General features: G+C 46.9%; 1 protein-coding gene across 2 annotated transcripts in view; it reads left to right on the top strand.

Moving 5' to 3' along the window:
- The window catches only part of PEX3 (peroxisomal biogenesis factor 3), a 330616-nt gene that overhangs the window by 241100 nt on the left and 67288 nt on the right, over positions 1–22228 (top strand). For both annotated transcript variants that reach the window (XM_085611666.1, XM_085611667.1), the window contains exon 8: positions 10173–10344. In XM_085611666.1, the coding sequence (XP_085467792.1) occupies positions 10173–10344 (172 nt within the window). The remainder of the gene's footprint in view (positions 1–10172; positions 10345–22228) is intronic.

Raw genomic sequence — 22228 nt, 5'->3', positions numbered from 1 at the left:
GTTTGCTGCAAGGTCCGAGAGGGCTTTGGAGCGCGTGCCCCCTATATGGTTGATGTACCGGACCGCCGACACATTGTCCATCTTGAGAAGGACGCAGGACTGGATCGAGTCCTTGGTACAGAACTGGATCGCAAAACAAGCCCGCCAAAAGCTCCAGACAATTGATGTGTAACTTCTGCTCCAACGGAGACCACACACCTCCCGTGGCGAAGTCGCCACACCTTGCGCCCCATTCGGATCTGCTAGCGTTGGACTCTATAACAATATCTGGCGTTGAACTGAAAATGGCTCGTCCATTCCAGGCCTCCATGTGAGAGAGCCACCATTGGAGCTCCTACCTGGCGTTCGCTGAGAGAGTCAGTTTGTGAGAATAAGAAAGGCCTTTGCGCAGCTGTGCAGCCTTGAGACATTGGAGGGCTCTGTAATGGAGCGGGCCTGGAAAAATTGCCTGAATGGAGGCCGACAGAAGGCCGATAATGCGAGCCAGCTGTCTGAGAGATATTTGCAACTGGGATAAAGACCGCTGATTTCTCGTGACAAATTTTCGTCATCTTGCGAGAGGGAAGGCTGAGGGTGGACACCACGGACTCGATCGGAAAGCCGAGAAAAAGAACAGTCTGAGATGGGACCAGGATAGATTTGGCCTAGTTGATCACAAACCCGAGGCTCTGAAGGAGGTCGACCGCTATCTGAATGTGACATGAGAGCGACCTCGGATCCTGAGCCATCAAAAGAATGTCGTCTAGGTAGACGATGAGTCTCATGCTCGACGCTCGCAGGCGCTCGATCACCGGCCGAAGGACCTTGGTAAAGCACCAAGGGGCGGAGGACAGGTCAAAGGGTAGAGTGGTGAATTCGTACGTTTTGTCCCTCCAGGGAAACTGCAGAAACCACCCATGTGGCAGGAAAATCGGGATCGCCAGGTAAGCGCCTTTGAGGTCGAGACGCGCCATCCAGTCGTTGGGGCAAAGAACATCGCAAAGCAGATGGATGCCCTCCATCTTGAAGTGGTGATAGACAACCACTCGTTGAACTCGCGCAGATTTATAACTGGGCATCCCCCCGTCTGGCTTGTCCACTAAAAAGAGGTTGCTGAGGAAACCATTGGGGTGATGCATGGTTACTGCAATAGCCCCTTTGTCCAACAGAGATTGCACCTCCTGATCGACCAGCGCGGAGGCTGTCTGGGAATAACAAAGCAGACGGGGGGGCCACGGGCTGCGAAGGAGCCCCGAGAAACTCTATGTGGAAACCCTGCACCGTCTGTAAGACCCAGGAGTCCCCGGTGATGGAAGTCCAGGTTGGGACAAAACGTGCCAGACAGCCCCCCACCTTTAGAAGGGAGGAAGGGAGAACACTCACCGGAAGAACTGGAGATGCCTCCGCCTCTTCCTCCACTGTTTTTGCCTCGCCGACCTCGGGTGGGGTACAAATTGCCAAAGCAGGCCTGGTCTTGGCATTGCCCGTTACCGGAGCCTTGTCCCCTGTGCTGATTGGGACGGCCGGACGAGCGGCCTCTTCCTTGTCTGGCCCCTCGGAAAACCCTAGGGCGAAACACTTTCCTGATGGAGGACTGCGCCCGGTCCAGGGAGGTAAAGGTATTGACGAACCGTCCCAATTCCTTTATAAAGGGTCTGCCAAAGAGGCCGCCCTGCGCCACAGGGCCCGCCTCTGAATCGTCTAGGTCCCCCAACTTCGGGTCTACCTTGATCAGGAGGGACCTGTGCCGTTCTGTGGATATTGCACAGTTGGCGTTCCCTAGAAACACCACCACTCGCTGAGTCCACAAGGAAAGATGGTCCAGAGATGTGAGCGAACCTGACGTTTTGGCCTCTTCCGCCATGTCCAGGATTTTGGTAACGGGGCCCGGGATATCGAGGAGTTTGTCCTGGCACGTCCGCCAGGACCTGTTGATGCCCTTTTTAGGATCCTTGATAAATTTCTGAAGGAAGGTGGCCATTCTCGGGTCAATATCCGGCGTGGCTGCCACCTTCCACTCCAGGGAGGCGCGAGGACACTGCCCTAAGGCAGTTGCGAGTCGCAGGTTCAAGCGGGCTGCGGATCAGACTAGCCAATTGGGCGACCTTGTCCGAGGGGGCCCAGTCAGAGGAACGCGGATAAAGAATATCATTCTTGTCCAACTTATCCGCACAGGGGTTCTGCCCGTCTGAGGAAGGGTCTGGGCGAGAAGGGTGCCAAGGACGAGATGGGCCGTCTGCGTCTTCATCATCCCCGAGGCCATCATCCCCAGTGGAAACTGGGAGCGCCGGAGGGGTAGTGGGAGGGGTCGGTTGTAGGGCAGTGCTGGCTAAAAATGCCTGTTTAAGGCAGTTGAAGGCATCGGCGTCCCGGCCAGAGGACTTGGCGCCCTTTGCCGGGGGCTGCGGATCCGACGATGGGACACTGGAAGAGTGGGCGGTAGCCAAACCCTGAGAGGTCTTGGCCAGCCGATCACAGGCTTGGTCGATCTTTCGAGCCAACCTTTGTTCCAGGGGCATCAAGGCCTCCTCCACCGATTTATGGATGGACGCGTCCACTACGTCATAAAAGTAGTCGTCCCATTGAAAGGCAGTAAAGGGATCTTGCTTCCACTAATCGTCTTGGTAGACATCATCCTGGAACTCCTCCATGGTGAAAAACCGAGTACCAGGGAAAACCAGACAACTGACAGCAAAAGGCAGCTGTGATGTGATATACCTCAGGATAAAGGGGGGGACTGGGTGTCAGCCTGATAAAGGGCGGGCAATGCTCACAATAATAACCAGGGACTAAGCCCTGAACCCCAACAGCCTTGGTGCCAATAGATTGAGGGCAGCCTGCAGAAAACGGGTCCCCAGCAGACACCATCTGCAATACCGACTCAGAACAGGAGCGTTTTTGGCCTACCAATACGGACCCCCAAGGCAGTGAGAACTGCTGGCAACTGCCTAACTGCAGATACAGACCCGAATTCACCGGCATTCTGGGGGCGTAACTGTTAATTTGAATACACACGGGGATAACTCTCCAAACACAGACTACCGCCGCGTCAGGGGCGTAAATGCAGTTAAAAGACCAGACCAGGCTCACATGGCAGTGTTGCTTCGGATCCTGACGTGCTGAGGAATGCGCGGAATCCGGAGCATCCACGCCGCGTCAAGCGCGAGACCAAGCGCCCTCTAACGAGGAGACACGGTCACTGCGAGCCGTATGCACCAAACAACACGGCTGCTAGGGAGCTCAGACCAGAGGTCTTCAAACTGGGGGGCGGGCCCCCCTAGGGGGGCCTCAAGTGATTCCAGGGGGGGCGCCAGTCTCTGGCCAGAAGAAACATTATGCTTTGTTTTCAGCCCAAAAAAAATATCGGCAGTAAGCTCTTCTGTAATGGGCCATCATTAACATCCTTTGTCATTTAAATCCTGGCTGGGAGAAGGCACCAAGAGGGAAGGGACTCCAAATTTTCTCTGAAACCCCCACTACCATTTCGAATAATCACACTGTGGATACTATTACACATTAGTAAGGCCTGCCTCACCAGAATAGTATGTTTGGAAATCCTGTATTTGTTTGCATTTCTAAAACAGTGACAGAACTTAACTGCAATGTTTCAATAAGTCTAGAAATATTTAAACATTGGCAGTTAAATACAATAATTGTGAAAAATGTTGGGGGGGGGGGGCCAGTGATTTTTTTTTTTCTACCCTGGGGGGGGGGGGGGGGGCGCGGAATTAAAAAGTTTGAAGACCACTGGCTCAGACGCTCCCACGGCCGAACGCGAGATGCTGAGTAGCGGCGGCCTCGCTGAAGAACAAAGTACCTGTAAGGGAAGTATAATAAAGCTAAACAAGCGAAACCTTATACCCGATGCGGGCGCGCATTCCCTGACGCGCGCGCCGCCTCCACACAGCCGTGAGGGAAACGGCACGGAAAATAAATACGCCGTCTCGCACCTGAAGCACAATAACAAAGTACACATGGTAATAGTGGCAAGAAATAGCGCAACGCACCGCAATAGCAAAAACACAGAATAAACACATAAAGTGCGAGAGAATAAAAATTGGACTTATCTTGGCTGCAAGCAGCGAAGAAAGAGGAGGCATGGACAGGGATAAGAGACTACCAGCGCCTTGGGAGCCTGTGATTGGTGCAGAGGGTGGGACACTCTAGCCATGGACTCTCTATTGTTTTGTCTGTTTATTCCCTATGGTTCATGGGAATAGTGGTTTTATTTTGCTTGACTACAAATGGCTGCTATTCAATAAAGTGAAGAAAGAATAGCATAATCCTCGCCTCCGGTCCTGACATAGAATTGCATGTTCAATGACAAATCTCACTTCATGTGCCATATCCTTGAAAGGGTCAAGATCATCTCCTCTGATACTGTGGTGATAACACTAGATGCCGAAAAGGCTTTCGATAGTCTCTTGGACATTTTAATTGTGAAACCCTATTAAACAAGCATTTGCAATGCAATCTGTCTCGCCTTTGGAACCTTAATAGTGTTTTGCCTGAGCTATTAACTCTGCTAATGTGTTTAAGTTATATTATAACAAAAACATACATATTTTGAAAGGTACTCGCGGTAGCTATGGCAACAGTCCTACTTATGTAAGAGCTCCCCTGTTATTTGGCAGACTTTTACCGTTATGAATTACTGTTAGATTTATTAGATTAGTAAAAGATAAGATTTTGTGACTACATAATGGCACGATCTCACTGATTGCAGTTTCTCCACTGGAAATGGGGGCTACATTCGGCTTAAATATGTAAATGCCCACAAACTAGCAAGATCTTATAAAACACTTCCAAAATGGGTGAGTTAAATCACATATACAAACAGGAGTCCACTTTACCTGTAGACATTAGCCAGCAAGTACTAATTCCGTGTACATGAATCAAAGTTGTATGAGGGAGGACTCTGCAGGGAAGGAGATGCTTATCTATTAATTACCTGAATAAGGCAATCAGTCACATAGGTGCGACCTAAAAAAAAAGTGAGAAGGAATGACCTGGTATAGGCGGGACAGTGATGGCATCTACCAGTGCGACTTGCATCGACTTAAGCACCACGTACTGTGTTGCAGACTGGGTTCAGAAGGGGCGCAGTCTCACAGTGTCCCCATGCGTGAGGAGGGTCACTCACGTCACCCTGTGGAGACTTTCTTTAGTGGCCACTAACATATGACATAAGTGGACGACTGTGTGTCTGCGCAGAGGGTCCAAAAAACGCACATAGAGCGAATTATTTCAAATTGTTTGATTTCTACACTATGAGAAAAGCTGGGGAATGCCTCTGGAAAGGCGAAAGAATGGAGCTGCAAAACAGCATGAAGAGGAGGGATAGAAGCAAGGGCGTCGTAGAAATATTTATTTATTTAATGAAAGAGTTTTCTATAGCCACAGCTAGACCCGAGGGTGTCAAAGCGCTTTACATTGTCAAGGCATGGTCTCCTCTTTTAACACCCATCAATGACATCACACGATTGTCTCCCTTGTCCAACCTCCGCTTACTTGCAGCAGAGGGACTAGCTAGCGGGCAGGCAACAATTGTAAACAAGACTTTTAGCCCACTCCGAGCCCATCACATCCATTAGCACTTGAGCTCTCTGGAACAGGCATATCTACTGGTAAGTTAAACCCTATTTGAAACAAAAAATGCTATTTAAGTGTGGAGCCGTGTTGTTAGCAGGGATACATTAAACATATGAAACAAGTGTACTGCTTACAAATTGGAACAGCTACATCCAAAAGGCTAGATGCCCTACATCATCAGTAAACAACGCGCTCCATATTTCTGTATCGAAGTAGGAATGGCTGAAGTGTTCTCTGAACACTAGATGTTGCCCTTGCCGCATTTATACAGAGCTGTAGACTAACTTTATTGCCTCCATCTTGCGATACACGTTCACTAAAGAAGAGACGATGTGACACACACAAGCGGCTATATAGTGGCGAAAATCACAAGCTTTCCTATATCATGGACTGAAAATAGCCCTTAAAGGCTGCAGCACACAGCATGTCTGTATATAAAGTTTCACAAATCAAACAGTACAGCTTAGGGCTGCTGCCTTTGAAACATAATTTGGAAGATAATAGTTTTACATACATTGTAGAGACGGTCAGAGGTGATCACGAGGAGTCAGAGAGGTGCTCGAGGGACTATCGCAAGCCGAAGGAGGGGACTGAGAGGAGGGGCAGAGCGGTTCGCAAGGGGGCTTGTAACCAACCCGGAGAAAGCGAAAATGGCAACAAAATTACAAAAAGAACACACGCATGAAGTATACTGTAATCTATACCAGGGTAAACCATAAGCAACTTCCCCGACAGGCATGGATCGTCAGCAAAGACACAATCAGAGAGAGCTGTTCCAGACTGGGTCTTGGAACTAGAAAGAGGACACTCGTTAGAAATATTGGACGCTCCGGCGAAATATTATGAGCAAACAGAGATCAGAACCATGAAAAAGAAGGCACGGTTTCGAATTATACTTTGCTGACCAGTTTAAACAAGTGCGTGAACTCTTCTGCTTGTAGTAGCAAGCGAAGGAAAGCACAGCGTGTCTGGGGAAGAGAGAGCGCAGGCAAACGAGAAATGAAAAAAACACAAAAGGAAAGCAGAGAGAAATGTGCTGCAACTACTGCTGCGAGAGTGTTCCGAAAAGAGGCAGCCAGATGCTGTATGTAATTTGAGAGCAAAAAAAAGCCATGTAAACCATTCAAAACGGCTTTTTGACCAAATTTTTTGCGGTATTGTGTGGGAAAGTGCAAAATTCCCACATTTTTCCAACGTTATGTTTGAGGATAAATAGCCATTCGCCGCTTGGGAGCGTCGGGTGGCTTTGCACGTTTTCGCGAGTGCTGCCTCCGAAGCGGCCACGGAAAGTCCTTACCAGTAGGAGGTCTGCTGACACTTGGCGCCGTTTCGTTTGTTGGTTTGCGTCCCTCTAAGTTCACCCGGTGAGCGCCGAGGGCTGGGACAAGTGCGTGAACGCTTCTACTTGTGGTAGCAAGCGAAGGAAAGCACAGCGTGTCTGGGGATGAGAGCCCAGACAAACGAGAAATGAAAAGAACACAAAAGGAAAGCAGAGAGATGTGCTGCAACTACCGCTGCAAGAGTGTTCCGAAAAGAGGCAGCAAAAGTGAAAGCGTTTCACTTGCGGGAGCGAGCGGCGCCAGGAGCGATAATTGCTACCATATGGCGCCGCTCGCTCCCGCAAGTAAATCGCCTAACGTGCACGCGTTGCCATTGAAGGCAATGGAACGAGTGCACGTTTTTGGCTGAAAAGCCAAAGCGAATGCTAAAGGTCTTTTGCCTACGCAGCGCATGTGCGCTGCGTAGGCGAGACCTAAAAACTTAGTTGAGGTTTCCACAAAGATGGTAATGGCACTCTATAGTGCCTCCTGTGCTAGAGTGTGGGCCGGTGGTCTCTTGTCCCCTTTCTTTACTTTAGAGAAAAGAATGAGGCAGGGTTGTCCGCTATCCCCTTCCCTATTCATCCTAGCCCTGGAACCCTTACTCCATAACATCCAATCAAATGACTCGATCGCCGTTATTGGCTTTAATAGAACTACTATGAAAGTGGCGGTTTTTGCTGATGATATCTTGATTATGACTGAGGATGCATGTCACTCTGTGAATCCATTAATACATACAATAGACAACTGTGTGCTGGTTGCAGGATATATACTTAACAAGGACAATTCAAGGTGTTAAACAAGCTCTACACCAGTGACCTCTTAGATAAATCTGGGCTGACATGGCAATCTGAGTTTTTAAAATATTTAGCCATAGAATTTGGATCAGATTTGATAGAAACCTTGCAATTCAATGGAAAATTGTCACTAAAGTAAATCGAAGACTTGTTGGATGGATGGAACCTTAAATTTAGAACCTGATGGGGTAGTATGGAAACAATTAAAATGATGGTGACACCAATAGTCAATTACCTCATACATATGGTGTCACTATCCCTGTCTGAGGATTTCCCTCAACAATTTGATAAGAAGTTAAAAAAAAATTCATATGGTAAAACAAGCGGCCCATAAAATCCATCAAAAAATGAAGACTGCCTACAAATCTGGATGGAGTAAAAGTGGGTGACTTAAGAAACAATCAAACTGCATTTCTGGCTAAACAGGGCTCTTTATGGTTCTTGCAGCTACCAGACTACAACTCTTAGTTGAAACAGAGATACTTGAGGATGTGCATTCCATTATGCTCCTGTCTATCAAGATCAAATCCTCCCATCTTTTCATGTCTATTTAACAGCAGAAAAAGAGTAGACAAACTCCTAGAGATCGCAATAAATCAATATAATTTGACTGTGCTCTGGAATAACCCTAAATTTAGGATACAAGGCACACCTGTGTGTTGGCCTTCCTGCTCTGCCTAGAGCATCCCCTTCTTGAAACTGCTGGGTACACAGCAAGTACCTTTCTCTTTTAAGGAAATACAACAACTGTATAATCTGCTGAAATTGAACTTCTATGATTTCCTTAAACTTAAAACCTGCATAAACAAGTCTAAGTGCTCCCATGAGGACCCCACTCTACCTACATTTATCTCTTCCTTCATCTAATCTGGCCACCATATTTCCAAATTTTATCACCTTGTAAAACCCAGAACTACACGCATGAATTCACACTTAATAAAGAAATTGGACATGTCCGATAGAATGCCTCTGGATGACTGGGGACTGATTTGAAATCTGTTGTTTCCCAGAAAATGTCCCTTTTCCTATCCCAAAATAAATACTGCCAATGCGGTGCGGTCGGGGGGAGGGAGTTGGGAGGTGGGGGGGGGGGGAGAGTTCGGGAAGTTGGTTTTCATCTGAAATGCATTCAAAGTATCCTTTTATGATAAAATTGTCAATGTCATGATCAATGTGTTGCTTGGGCCGATACCTCTGGGGCTACAGGGGCCGGCAATATATGTGTTCGTTGACAAATAAAATAAATTTTCACAAAAAAAAAAAAAATACTGCCTCCTACATAGGACATTTTGGACTCCCTCAAGCCTTAATAAGATGTTACTTAAAGATCAGCGTGTGGAATTTCAATAAGGACATCGGAGATTTACTCCACCTATTCTTCTGCTGTGTTGTCTCCCATTTCTGGGACCGGGTTTTTTGACTTTATTCGGTCCCTATTTGGAATCCGGCTGAAGTGTGATTTTATCTCCCTCAGCCATGGTTTCCTTGATCCACTGGTCCAGTTGGCTAATGACCGCTATCTGGTAGAAATCATACTGACGGCGGCCTGTAAGTCAGTACTTAATAATTCGAAAAACACTGCTGCCACCTCATTTAAGTCTTGGCTGAACTGTATCTCTCACTTAAGAGGTGCTGACAATTTGTTTTCCACCACTCCTTAAGACCACAGTTCAGACCCATATGGAGAGTGTTGGACAACTATTTTGCCACCACTAAACCCCCATGAGAGTCTCTATCTACCATTCATTGGCACACCACTTGGTAGATTGGTGTCTTGATCCCTATTGCTACTTATTAGTAACTCTACAATAAAGAGACGTGTGCTGGTTACATGTTTAAATGCCTATATCCTACTTTGATATCCCGTCTATGGTAGCATATTGTCTGTTTCACTATGCTTTTAATACAGTCTTCCACAGATTACACATCAGTGATTATCCTTTGTACTCTCAGATATTTTGTATATAATGTCTGTTATCCGAGGATGTGAATATGAACAAGATTGATTACAGAATTGTTATGCTGACTGCTGTGCTTCCATTCATTTCTTTTTACTTTTATATTTCATGATTCGATTTATAATTTATGCCTTTTTTTAATATGGGAATGATGCATCATATTCTTGTCCGACATTTTTCTAGCAATAAATGTTTTGTACTGCTGCTTCATGGCTCTTTTTTCTTTATTCAAAAATCGATAAAGATTCCTGAAATTACATTTTTTTTTATAAATATGATTTGATTTGCTTACTTTTAGGAATAGGTGGAATCCGCATTCTGGTCCTACCTGATTGAAAGAAACAAATACATTGATTGAAATATCTCGGTCATGATGAAACATTTTGTGATATTTTTTGGTCACTCCTGTGGCTTTACTTATCTTAATAGATTATCATCTGTATGTGTTTCTCTCCTCTTGAGATTAGTCTCGCTACTACAGTCTGAATTATATTTTTGTCTCTTTCTCTTTCAAAATTTGGTAGTTCGTCTCTGAAGCAAACGTTGTCACTTTTTGATTTGGAGGAGAAACTGAAAGATATTAGAAGCCTGGTGGAGGAGAGAAAAGATTACTCATTGCTCTGCGACCAAGCTGAATCCAGGTCACCACTGTGCCCTTACATGTTGGCTGATGAAGAGAACCCTTTGACATCTCAGGTAATGCTTTTAGTCGTTTCTCAAGATAGATTCAGTGAATGAAAGAATGACTAATACATAGACTGATGTCTTTTTACTGTAGATGCAATTGGTGACATTGAGCACAGAGTGTACCATGTTATGTAAAGTGCAGTTCACTCATTCACATCTCATTTGCACCCTTTATATGATGGCACGGGTAGGAGGTAAAGTAAAATCTTAACATTAGTCCGCTCCCTGCCTTCCTCATTCAGACTCCACTCCAGTTCAACTTCCATTGTCCCAATATTGAACAAATGTTCACACATACAATATCACATGTATAATGTAAAAACATTTAATATTGAAACTATTGTATGAGAGTTTAGGTTGAGTGAGGACAGAGGGAGCTAACATGAATATTTTACCATAACTTTTCTGTCTTGAGCTGCTTTCATTTTTTCTAGCCTGGTCAACAGTACCTTCCTTTAATATTCAGAAATGTTTGTAAAAAGAAAAGATGATGGATTCATGTTCTTTTTTTTTTTTTTTTTCTTCAGTTTTTGATTTTGTTTTTTGTTTAATAAGTTGGCAAAACCATTGTTGTGAGGCGAGTTATTGCTCACAGCCATCTTGATCCTATGGCCCATATCCTAATCTTATGGGTTTAAGTTTGTTTCCATTGGTGCACAGAGTCCCTGACATAACTGAGAATACAAATTTCCCTTTGATATCACAGCCTATGGATGCAGGGCTTGGCATTGACAAGTATTGGGGGGGTCATCCATAAGGCCCCAGCGAGGATGTGGCCCTATTAATCAGCCTCCTGAGCGGCCAATGACATTTGGAGGAAAAGGATAAACTGCAGAGACCACGAGGAATGCAGGAGTCACACTGGGCAAGCGACTATAATCACCTTCTCCAGGCTGCAACATTCCACTCTTCCCAACATCAGTCATAGCGCCATTCACAAATCCTTTCCCCTTCTCCCTGCAATCAGAAATCAGTCACGTACCAGCAAGGAGGGACCGCGTCCCACTGCAAGCACCTGACCATGCATCGCCCCTATCCCCGGAACACCTCCTCCAGCGAAGTCACTTGATACAGTAGTGAGTAGTGGGGAACCAAGATACCTGCCCAATGTGAGGTTGAATGAATTAAAGCAAACAGACCCCAGTACCCGGCCAATGCACTTGTGACAACATCGCCATAAAAAATAGGACTGTCCACATGGGCATAATCTTGGGTCTGGGCTTCCCTCCTGCTCTGGATGGGGATAACTGAAGGCTTGGTAATGTTTATTAACCTTTTAACTTTACCACTAAACTAGTGCCCTAAAGGACATGTTACGTTACCGCTAATGTATAGCCTGTCTATGCAGATTTTCTGCTCCTGGAGTCTTTGTAAATAGATACCAATATGTATACCGGGAAACGTTACAACGCTCTTTACTCACCTTCTTTACTATTGATGTGCGATTCCTTTGCTCTTCTCTTCTTGGGAACTTGCTGCATCAATATCACTCTCCCACATTGGCATGTTTCAAAACTAAAACATGCAGTGCAACTCTCATTCTTCAAAGCTGTGTCTCTACCACCAACAATGGTAACCTGCACTGCCGGCCTTGGCAGCTGTCCCAGAAATACAGGTCTTGCTCTGGCCATGCTTCTGAAAGAGCTGGCTGACAAAATATGCTCCATTGCCACTGGAAACACAGCCTTGTACATGACACGTGCTAAAATGCATGGGTAAATATCACCAAGTTCAAACTCAGTTAACAACAATGGGTACCGGTTCTCAGAAGTAGAAACACAGCTGGACAAAATCACATATTGGGGACGGACAATGTGGATTCTAGACCAGAAAACTATTAAGTTGGAGGACCGACGCCGGAGGGACAATATGAGGATCCTCTGCATACCAGAGCAGGTTAAGAAAGATGTTTGCGGTGGAGGAGCCAAGATGGCGACCGGGACGGCAGCGTAGACTCCCGGCTCCGTGAACCTCCGCATCCCGCACGGATATCCTGCATTAGATCCTCAGCCTGCGCTATGCGCCCGTGTTTGTGAATGAGAGCGGCAACCGATCGAGTGACTCCGAAGTTTCTGGCGGCGGTACCGCCGGAGAAACGTGTATTTGCAATTTGCGGCCTGAGCGGCCCTGGAGCCGGGACCTCGAGTGGACGCCTTGGCCGGGTGGCAGTTTAACAACAGCGGCCTCTGGTGACTGGGTGGAGTCGGACTACCGGATCGGTGCGACTATCGGCCTACATTTCGCCGTGGTCGTTCCTACCACTAAGCGTAGCGGAACAAGTGCATGCCCGGGGTGGCGGTTCCACGACTCTCCGGTGATTGCCTCTGCCTTCGACGGTGAGCTGCCCGGACGCCGCCCGTAACTCGCCCTGATTCCTGCGGGCTGCTCCCGGATTTTCGCGGGCGCTGGTCCGTGGTGGGGACGACTGTTGCCTGTGACCACATAACGGATATCTTTTTGCCTGCCTCCGGAACCCTGTTCTCCAGCGACATGGACCTTGATGCGCTTGCCCCTGGGTCCCGGTCCCAACACGGGTCGGACCTACCCGGCGGCCATCTTGTCACGATGAAGTCTACCATCCTGTCCACCGGGTCACAGCAGGATCGGGAGTGTGCGACTCTGGGGAGCGTAGCGGAGCGATCGCAGAGAGCTGTGCTGGGGTACTGTGACCTTCTCGAGGCTCTCGGTGCCCTTCATTCCACCTTGCTTCATGGCGTTTGGGTATTGGGGAGTAGGCTTCATGGTGTGGCATCAGCGTTGGGACAGTTGCGGCCTGCCTGTCCTCAGATACATATGGACTTCCTGCACTGCACTCAGGACGACAATGTCGTGGCCACCCCTGTGACTAGTGACCAGCTGGAAACTCCGGACAGTATACTACCGTGTGATCGGCTGGCTGTGGGTCTGATCTGTCCCGGAGGTATTGGACCTGAGTGGGGGGGGGTGGCCTTGTCCTGTGAGCGGCCTCCGGCGACCCGGGGAAAATTCAAGCAACGGTTGTCTACTCTGGCTAATTCCGCCTTCCTGGACCTTGTGTGCAGTGCGGATCCTGGGGCAGCACTGGGAAAGACGTTCCTCCATAATGCTGACTGGGTTGGTACTCAGAGACTTCCACCCCACCGGTGTGCGTCGCTTCCTGGTCGTTTTTGGACGCTCCTTCGCCTTGTAGTATTGGACATGGCGCCGGGTCGAGGGGTATGCATGGGCAAATTTGCAAAGAGTGGCCAAGGATAAGACTGATCTTTCAGAGGTGGTCGGCTAATAGGCGGGCGGGCTCGGGGTTGCGTGCTCTCATGGCATAACTGTCGGTATAGTAGGTGCAAAATGCTCCCCATTTCCCTTTGACATGGTCGATTTCGTGTTGCTTACTGTTTGCTTTGGGGGAAACATAATGTGCGGGAGGGAGAAGCCGGGGGCATGTTTTGAAGGCCCTCCTCCAGTTTATTAATACTCTCTCTACCCCCCCGTCCGGTGGGGTTCTTTTCTTACTCCTTTTTCCCTGTTTCTTCTATATTTCGGGTCTGGTTCCAGGGCGACAGGCACACTGCTGGGGGGGGGGGGCCGTACTCATCTGCAGAGGTGCAGGGTGGGGGGTTGGGGGAGGGGATTCTTTAATCTTTAATCTCTTTTTTCCATGGCCTCCTTTTTCTTCTCTGATTCTTCTTTGTTTTTTCTTTTCTGGGATCAGCGTGGTAAACCTCCCTTGTTGTGAATCGTTGCCTTTTCATGTGTGCCACAATTTCCGAGGTGTTCTCTGGGCTTTAGGGCAGGGGACTGCAGGCGCAACTGGTCATGATATTCTTCCATATCCTGAATTTCCTGTGTCTGCGCCATTGATCCAATAGATTGCTGTTTATTGCTTACGATTATTATTCTGCCTGCCTTTTATCGTTGTTGGGAAATTGTTCGGCACCTGATCCTTCCGTCTTTTCCTATTATAAAATGAAAACCCTTTTTTTATCCTGGTGTCCTACCTGCGCTGTTCACTGGCCGAGAATATATTAGCATGGTGATTCTGCTCCCCGAGGTGCTGCCTGTGTTAACATTTGATCTCTGTTGCTCTGACTGCTTAGCGGCCGGCCCCGGGGGGTTGTAGGCCCATACTTGTTATTGATTGAAATGTCAATAAAGGTTTTTCAAAAAAAAAAAAGAAAGATGTTTGCTTTTTTAGATACCTTGATTCCAACATTAGTGAGAACTACCTTCACTCTAAACCTGGAGTTCCAAAGAGCACACAGTCAGATCGCCCACTGCTGCTCGAGGCACACACCCACACCACATTCTGACCTGTTGTATATGGCATTAACATACTAGACAAATTCTAGCACTGAAAAAAATATGGTCCATATCATTGCGAAAACAACTAAATTATTATGACTGGACACTTCTTGATACTTACAAATGTTAGAAGTAAGCAATTTCTGGCTTTGTTCCTCAGATTGTGAAACAGAGATGTTAAATGTGGCTTGCTAGACTCTGCCATCCTAATCATATTGTGCCAACACCGCACTACGAAGTACCATGGACCAGGTGAATTAGAGTCTTTTTTTTTTTTAGACGAGCTGGATGACATTGACATTGCACAGGAAAAAGACACAGTTCTGGGCAATCAGCATGAGAACTCAGGCGAAGACGGCCTGTCATATCTAGAGGAACATCGGTACTGAGAATTAGTGACAGAAATGGTCCCAAGGTGGCAAGCGGTGATCATGGAAACCTTCTGAGACGAGACAAATCAAGCTCACCCCTTGAGACCCAACCAAGAAGCCTCTATGTGACAAACTGTGCTTTCATAATGTGCAATCACGAACCTCCTTTCCTTTACAGACTCACCCGAAGGACTAGGTGGTTTAAGTTGAGGGGACTTAACCATGGGTAAAATTCACAAATAATAGTGAAGACTTCTCATGATTCTACTATCGATGTGACCACATGACCCTTACACTCAAGAAGATTAATAGCACCCTCCTTCACACCCTATCCTCACCTCCTCTTAGACCCTGTAGCCTGGCGAATGCCAGATGTGTTTTGTGGCCCTGTTCACATAGGGAGCAGCACCACCTCTTTCCTCCAGGACAAAGGCAACTCAATCCAGTTATAAAGCGCTCCCTGTGCTGATTGTAGAACCTTTGACTCACACAGTCCCATAATACTCCTGTAGTAGTTGTTGGTGGCTTCCCCACACTTGCTTAACGACTTAGACTAGAGACAAATACCAATTGTTATCCACTGCCACCTGGTTCTCCCTTGGAACCCCTAATCACGTCTGTTACCTAACATTCAACCCTACCAACATACTTAACCCCCTTATCCCTCACGGTCTGTCAGCCACTACCCATACACGATGATCACCCATCCTAAATATGCATTCTTGCAAACACAGATACTGAGATCTTTAAATGTAAAACCCCTCAATGTCGACGGAACAGAATAGTAGTCGTGCATAGATCTGCTGCTTTGACTGGATGAACAGTGCGATGGGTGGGGGAGTGGGGTGGGGGGTGGTGTTATGTTTTTTTAAGGGAGGGGCCTGCTTTGGTTCTGCATGTCTCTTTTGTAGTCTGTATACGATACTTCATGAGAAAAATGTCAAAGCTGGTATGTTGTCGTGTTTGTTTTTTTTTTTTTTTTTGTTTTTTTTTTTGGAAAACCTTTATTATTCACAGTTGCATCATCATATAGTGTACATGCACCATCCATGGTGTCAAATCAGCTATGCAATAGGTAAATGCTTTTCAAACAATATGACACAGCCATTCAGCCGACAACCCGGGGGTCCGGCGGCGTTGTACATGGTGGCATTGCTGTAGTCCTTGGACGCGCACCTGAGCAAGTGGTAGGTCTATTTTGTTGTTTGTGTGTGCTTGGTGCTCCTGATTCGCAGTGTCGGCAGCAGGGTTGGCGTCGCGCCTCAGCCCGTGCCGCAGCCACCGCCCAGGCCCCATCTAAAGTTGTGCAGAGCATCATTAAGAATCTCAGACTTAGGGGCCCCTAGTCGGTACAGCACCAGCGCCATATCCGCAACGCGGGCCGGGCGTGGCGCCAGTGCGCCAGCACAGCTCACTGTGGCATAAAGAAAAAAACCTTGCACTTAAGTCAGGCAATTCTAGCCTGCAATTTCGTATTCGGGTCCATGTGTGCGTTGTGTGGTGCACGCCCAGTCCCCGAGCGCTGTATCCCTCAATCCGCTGGTCATCGGGGCATGCCCAGCTCTCAACACTGCGCGCCCTCGACAAGAGTTTACTGCGAGCTTCGGACGCACCCATCCCTGGCAGGGCAGGTGGGTCATCGCCGCTCCACCGTCTGAGAGCAGGGCACGCAAAGCAGGGCAGCGCTCCGGGGATGCCAGACAGCGCAGCCACCATTTGCTATCTGTGATAAATCAGGAATCCAGTCGGGAAACGCAGCCGTTAAGCAAGCTGCTCCCGACGCTTATGCGGCGATAGGGGGAATAGGGATGAGGGTTATTAACTCAAACAGGGTCAAGGGGGGAGGGGGGGGAGATCATTTTGCGCCAGTGCGGAGGGGTCAGCAGCCGCCTAGCGGGGCACAGCGGGGCTGTGCGCTGTGCGCGGGAGATAGCAGCTGGGAGAAGGGGGGGGGGGGAGGTCTGAGGGGCCCCCAGGCTGATTGACAGTCCAAAGCATCTACGCAACGCCCACATTTAGGTTCGTGGTATGCAGGGCGCTCTGCTACGTTAAAGGGGGAGTGGCAGGTTGAGATGAAGTGGTCGCATCCTCCCGCCCGGGCCCCCAGCCAGGCGCCATTTGCACTGCTTCGGATCGGGGCGGCAGCATGCAGTAAGTGTGTGTGCTATCCGTTTAGTGTGAGTCCTCTGGTGTCAGCCTCGCTGAGAGTGGGAGCAGAGGCTACCAGAGGCAGGCAGGGGGGAGCAGGAGGTGGCGCCGCCGCAGTTTTAAGGCTGCCTCCGCCAGTATGTTGTCTTTTGATATGGTTGAAGTCTCTGGGTCACAGAGCTTCGCTGGATGTGTCTTTGACTAATAAAATTTGTTTACAAAAAACAAAAAACCCTCAATGTCAACAGACTTGCACATTATATTCAGTGGAAAAATATATGTTGCGTTCTTGGCTGTAATGAACCTGACAGTGCTTTTACAAGAGACCTATCTAAACCCCCGTAGAGTGAAAACCTTAAACTGTGTGAGTCGAGTCCTAGATGTTAGTGTCACACCCAAGAAACAAGGTCCAAAGAGGAGGTTCCATACCCCTGGCAATGAGGGGTGGCAATTTTCTTGCATAATAACCTCCCCTTGAAATTTCTTCATAACATGGCGGCAATAGAGAGGAGTTATATTTTGGTGAAACTCCAAATACAAGCTGCATACATTAGTGTAGGGTCTGTGTACGCCTCACATGATGCAAAGTCTACCTGTCTCGCCAATATCTAAAGTCTACATACGTCTTTTAGCTCCAACAGAGTTGTCGGGGGAGAGGGGGCTGTATTGGAATTGAACAATTGACCCTATCCTAGGTAGATCAGGCGAGCCAGATCTCTGTAGCAACAGGGATAAGTGCGCCCTCCTGGACATTGTTTATAGTAACTCATTACAAGAATTTTGGTGGCTGCTGCACCTATGAAAGAGGGACTATACCTTCACATCTTCGACACAAAGGATTCAAACAAGGATTGCCTACTTACTAAACTCATTCACCCTCCTCCAACAACTGACCGATGGCTCCATACCCCGTTCGGTATATCAGACCATGACCTATTTGATATCTGCTTAGACCTTGACCTATTTAAACACCCGCAAAGTCAATGGCGACAGATTCTATGTAATTAAAAAGATCCATATGACATTTCACCTTAATACTTGCATGTAGAAAATGTTCTCAAGGATATGAAAAACTCAGTCATGTAGGCGCAAACAGTTTGAGGAGCAGTAAAGACCACTGTGAGAGGCATGCTGATCGGAAATTTGGCTTAGGCCAAAATGCAAATGACTCTCACTAGGATTCAACTGGAATCCAAGATTCAGACTTTGACTACAACCCCCTCTCAATAGCCCTCACAAGAGATGCTGAGGAAACTCCTGACTGGTAAGCTCAGTTTAAATCCGATTTACACATCGTAAGGGGAAAAATATCTCTTCTGCATTCGCCAAAGACATCATGAAAGCAGGAAGAAAGGAGGCTGCCTACTGGTCTTAGAACTCTGCCAACTAGCCTCATTTGGAACTATCCTTGCCCTGTGGAGCTCTAGAGGGGACCTTCTGACCCTCCAGACCGAAATAATAGCAGAATTTCAAAAATACTACAACAGCTGTACAGGTCTGACCGATGAGCCAGACTAATTTAAGTAGTTACATCTAGCCATAATTATCCAAGATCAATATGACATTTTAGAAGGTGATATTATTGTCGCAAAAGCACTTGATGGTATGGCTACCAGTAAGACATCTGCTGAAGAGGCTTCCTGGTGGGATTTTTATAAGGTCACCAAAGCCATGACCATCCCCATCCTATTGTCAGTATTTAACAAGGCCCATGACAAGGGGCACATGACAGACTACTTTCTGAGAGCTAAGATCCCAATAATCACATCTTCATACTCTGTCACAGGAACTCTGGAAGGTAAAAGACTACCATGACAAGGGAGACCTCCTCTCCCTAAATAACTAAAAATCTTTCGATCGAGTGGAATGGGGCTACTTAGTTTGAACGATGCAGCAGATTGGCATCGGTCAAAGCATTCTAGTGACAAAAGGAATATACCATAATCCGCTGTGGCGGCTTTACCTCCTTGCACTTTCAGATACAGCGAGGAACCCAAGATACCCCTTATTCCCTCTGCTGTTACTAGCAGCCCTGGACCCATTGGTTACTGCCAGTCAAGCCATTTATTACATTAGGGTTATACCAATGACTGCTGGGAAGACTTAGGCTTTGTACTATATGGAAAATATCCTTTTGGCTCTGTCCCATCCTTCGGAGTTATCCTCTGCCCTGGTGACAAAGCTCAACATATTTTTCAAAGTTCTAGGGCTATAAAATAGACTGGTTAAAATGCAACGGCCTGTCCTTAACGCTGACAGCTGTGAAAGGCATCACTGTGAGGTCTGCCTTTTAAATGACTATGTAACAAATCAAAATGTTGTGGATCTATGTTAACCAGGGGTAATCAGGGGTTGCAAGGTATGGTTCGTGATAATACCTCACTAGTCATTCACAGAATGAAACAGGACTTTCATAAATGGGCCCACCTGAGTTTATCTCTATGGGGTAGGGTCCAATTTTTCAAAATAATCATCACACCTAAATTCCACTATGTTTTCAGCATATTGCCCCTCCTAGTACCCCAGTCCATTTTTAGAGATTTAACACGCAGCATCTTTCAATTCATATGAGGAAGGGACAAATTGAGACTATAGGGGCTCAAATTTTATGCTGATACCAAGAAGCAGGGGCCTTCGCCCTCCTCATTTGGAAAGTTACTGACTGGTTCAGCAATTTGTGCATTCCAATATATATGTTGCCCACTCATAGAGCCAGGTCCCAATGAGTTTTAATCTAATGGAACATCTTGAACACTGGGAAAGGCCCCGCCGTCTACTACACCTCACAACCAAGCCTCACTCCATTCATCAATCCTATCCTAGCACACTTCTCAACACGCATGGAAGAAGGCTCATAAACTTCTGAGAGCCTGCGGTCATCTTTATTCTAAAGCACCGTTATGGTGCAACGCCTACATTACGATTGGTGGGGAAGAGATTCACTGGTCCCACTGAAAAGCACACAAGAGATGATATATTGATGGCATTCAGCACCCTGAAGCCATTCTCTGATTTCCAATGGGAAAATGGTATCCCCGATATACAAAAATTGAGGCACATTCAACTACACTCATCCTGTCTGGCAAGTATGGGGCGTAGAAGGACACAAACCGTGTCAGAGCATTTCCCCCTCTACATGTATATTTGGAACGATTTTGGGTTGAAGGGGGTCATATTGGTGTTATACTCCACATGCTGATTAATCACCAATTCTCTATAGACGCATCCTCTTCTCTGCAAAGGTGGTGGAAGACACAGCTACACAGGAAATTTCAAGAGGACAAATGGGACATAATTTTATCTGACTACAATTAGAGGCTCAGGAAATCCTGACTGATTATATACTTTCTTCAAAATTCCTCAGATCTGGCACTGGTCACCAGAAAAACTATAGAAGGCCAAACTTTATACTGATTCACATTGCTTGAAGTGTGGAGAAGAGGTCAGTGACATTATTCATATTCTGTGGACTACAGATTACTCAGCAGTTTATGGCGTCTTGTATGGAATTACTTGAAAGATGAGCTCCATGCGACAGAATGCTAAACTCCCGTGTGGTATTACTGCAGGACGCCTCTCAGTGGACTACTCTCATGGCGCATGTATACCGATGGCTGTCCACTGCATTAGGAATTGTAAACTTGACATACTGCATCGCTGGAAAACCAGCACAATCCCGACGTTTCAATCCTGATCGTAAAACATGTATGAAATGGCGACATTTGAGAGACTGATTTGCAAACTTAACAATAAGCTGCAGACTTTTGAGGTTATTTGGGGGTCCTTTATGAAGGATTGATTTTGTACCGAGGAATATCAGCTTGCAGTATTGGTCAGGTTGATTGTTTCTGGTGGTAGTTTATTCTTTTCTTGTTGTCATAGTTTAGTGGATGCTTATATTCTTATGGCCAGTTATACCATACCCTTTGTACATGGTGGACTCTATGATTCTAGTGAAGGGTGTATACGCGGGTACACTTTTCCAGTGCAGAGGAACTTTGGGTCCTTGGGTTTTACTCTATTATTCACACTACAGAACGTTCATCATTCTGGTTAATAATTGGGACTTTAAGTTGCTCTCCAGATGGTGGCTTGGTTCACGTTCCGATACTGTTTTGGAAAGTTGAACGTATTGCTTTCTTTGTGATTTAAGAAAGATGTTTAAACAAATCACTGGTTGTCCATGTCAACTACTCGCTGCTTTTAAATGACATACTGCAGTCGTGGCTCAATGGAGGGATATCGTGGTCCTCAGTCAAAATGACCACTTTACCAAACATTCTTCCAGACACATCTGCTTTCTGTTCCTTACTGCTCCTGAAGACTAAAAGACTGTTAACATGTTTTGTTTGAACCACTAAGAAGCCAAGGACAGCCAGACGTGTCTTGGTCCTATTATCAAAGGAGGGAGGCCCGCTTCTTCCTTAAGTCCCCAACTGCGATGTATGGTTGAGTGAGGAAAGTCTGAATCGGAAAAGCAGTGGCGCTTCACAAGGTTTGGCGTGGAATCCAGTATGGAAAAACCTTTGCTGAATCTGGCGCCCCTACTTGTCCGCAATCACTGGGGCAATGCTAGCGGTATAGCAATCCTTTCGGTATGGGACAAACGGACCAAAGATATTAACCTGTCCAAGTTCCCTCATCCTTTTATGCCAGTCGTAGGCGGCACAAGTTCACTCCAGGCGTGGTTGAAGACTCATACGCTGAATGGAGAATGAGAGGCACTGGTAGAGTGTAAGGGCTATTCAAGGACAAAGGGATTACATATTTTAAAACACTAAAGAGTTTGCACCCTGGAAACCGAGAACAATAAATACTCTGAAGTACGGCATTGGGTGCTAAACTTCTCTAGTGAAGCCCATTCTTCTAGACATGTTGCAGTTTTTTAACTGCTGGCTACATACAAAACAAGCATTGTCAAAGCCAATAGGTCTCTGCAATCTGAGAGCTATAGGCGCTGTCGTTAATGTGTATAGGCATTCTCAGTTCTAATGGCACATCAACGCAACCATGCGCACTCGGTGCCAGATGAGGCCTGCCCTCCTCGCTGCGTCACTAGCAAAGCATGTAATGTGTCCTCGTCCCTCTGGGGGCCG

The sequence above is a fragment of the Triturus cristatus genome, chromosome 6 (assembly GCF_964204655.1).
Source record: "Triturus cristatus chromosome 6, aTriCri1.1, whole genome shotgun sequence".
Lineage (NCBI taxonomy): Eukaryota > Metazoa > Chordata > Amphibia > Caudata > Salamandridae > Triturus > Triturus cristatus.
Note: the sequence above shows the minus strand (reverse complement) of the source record. Positions and strands in the feature narration are given on the sequence as shown.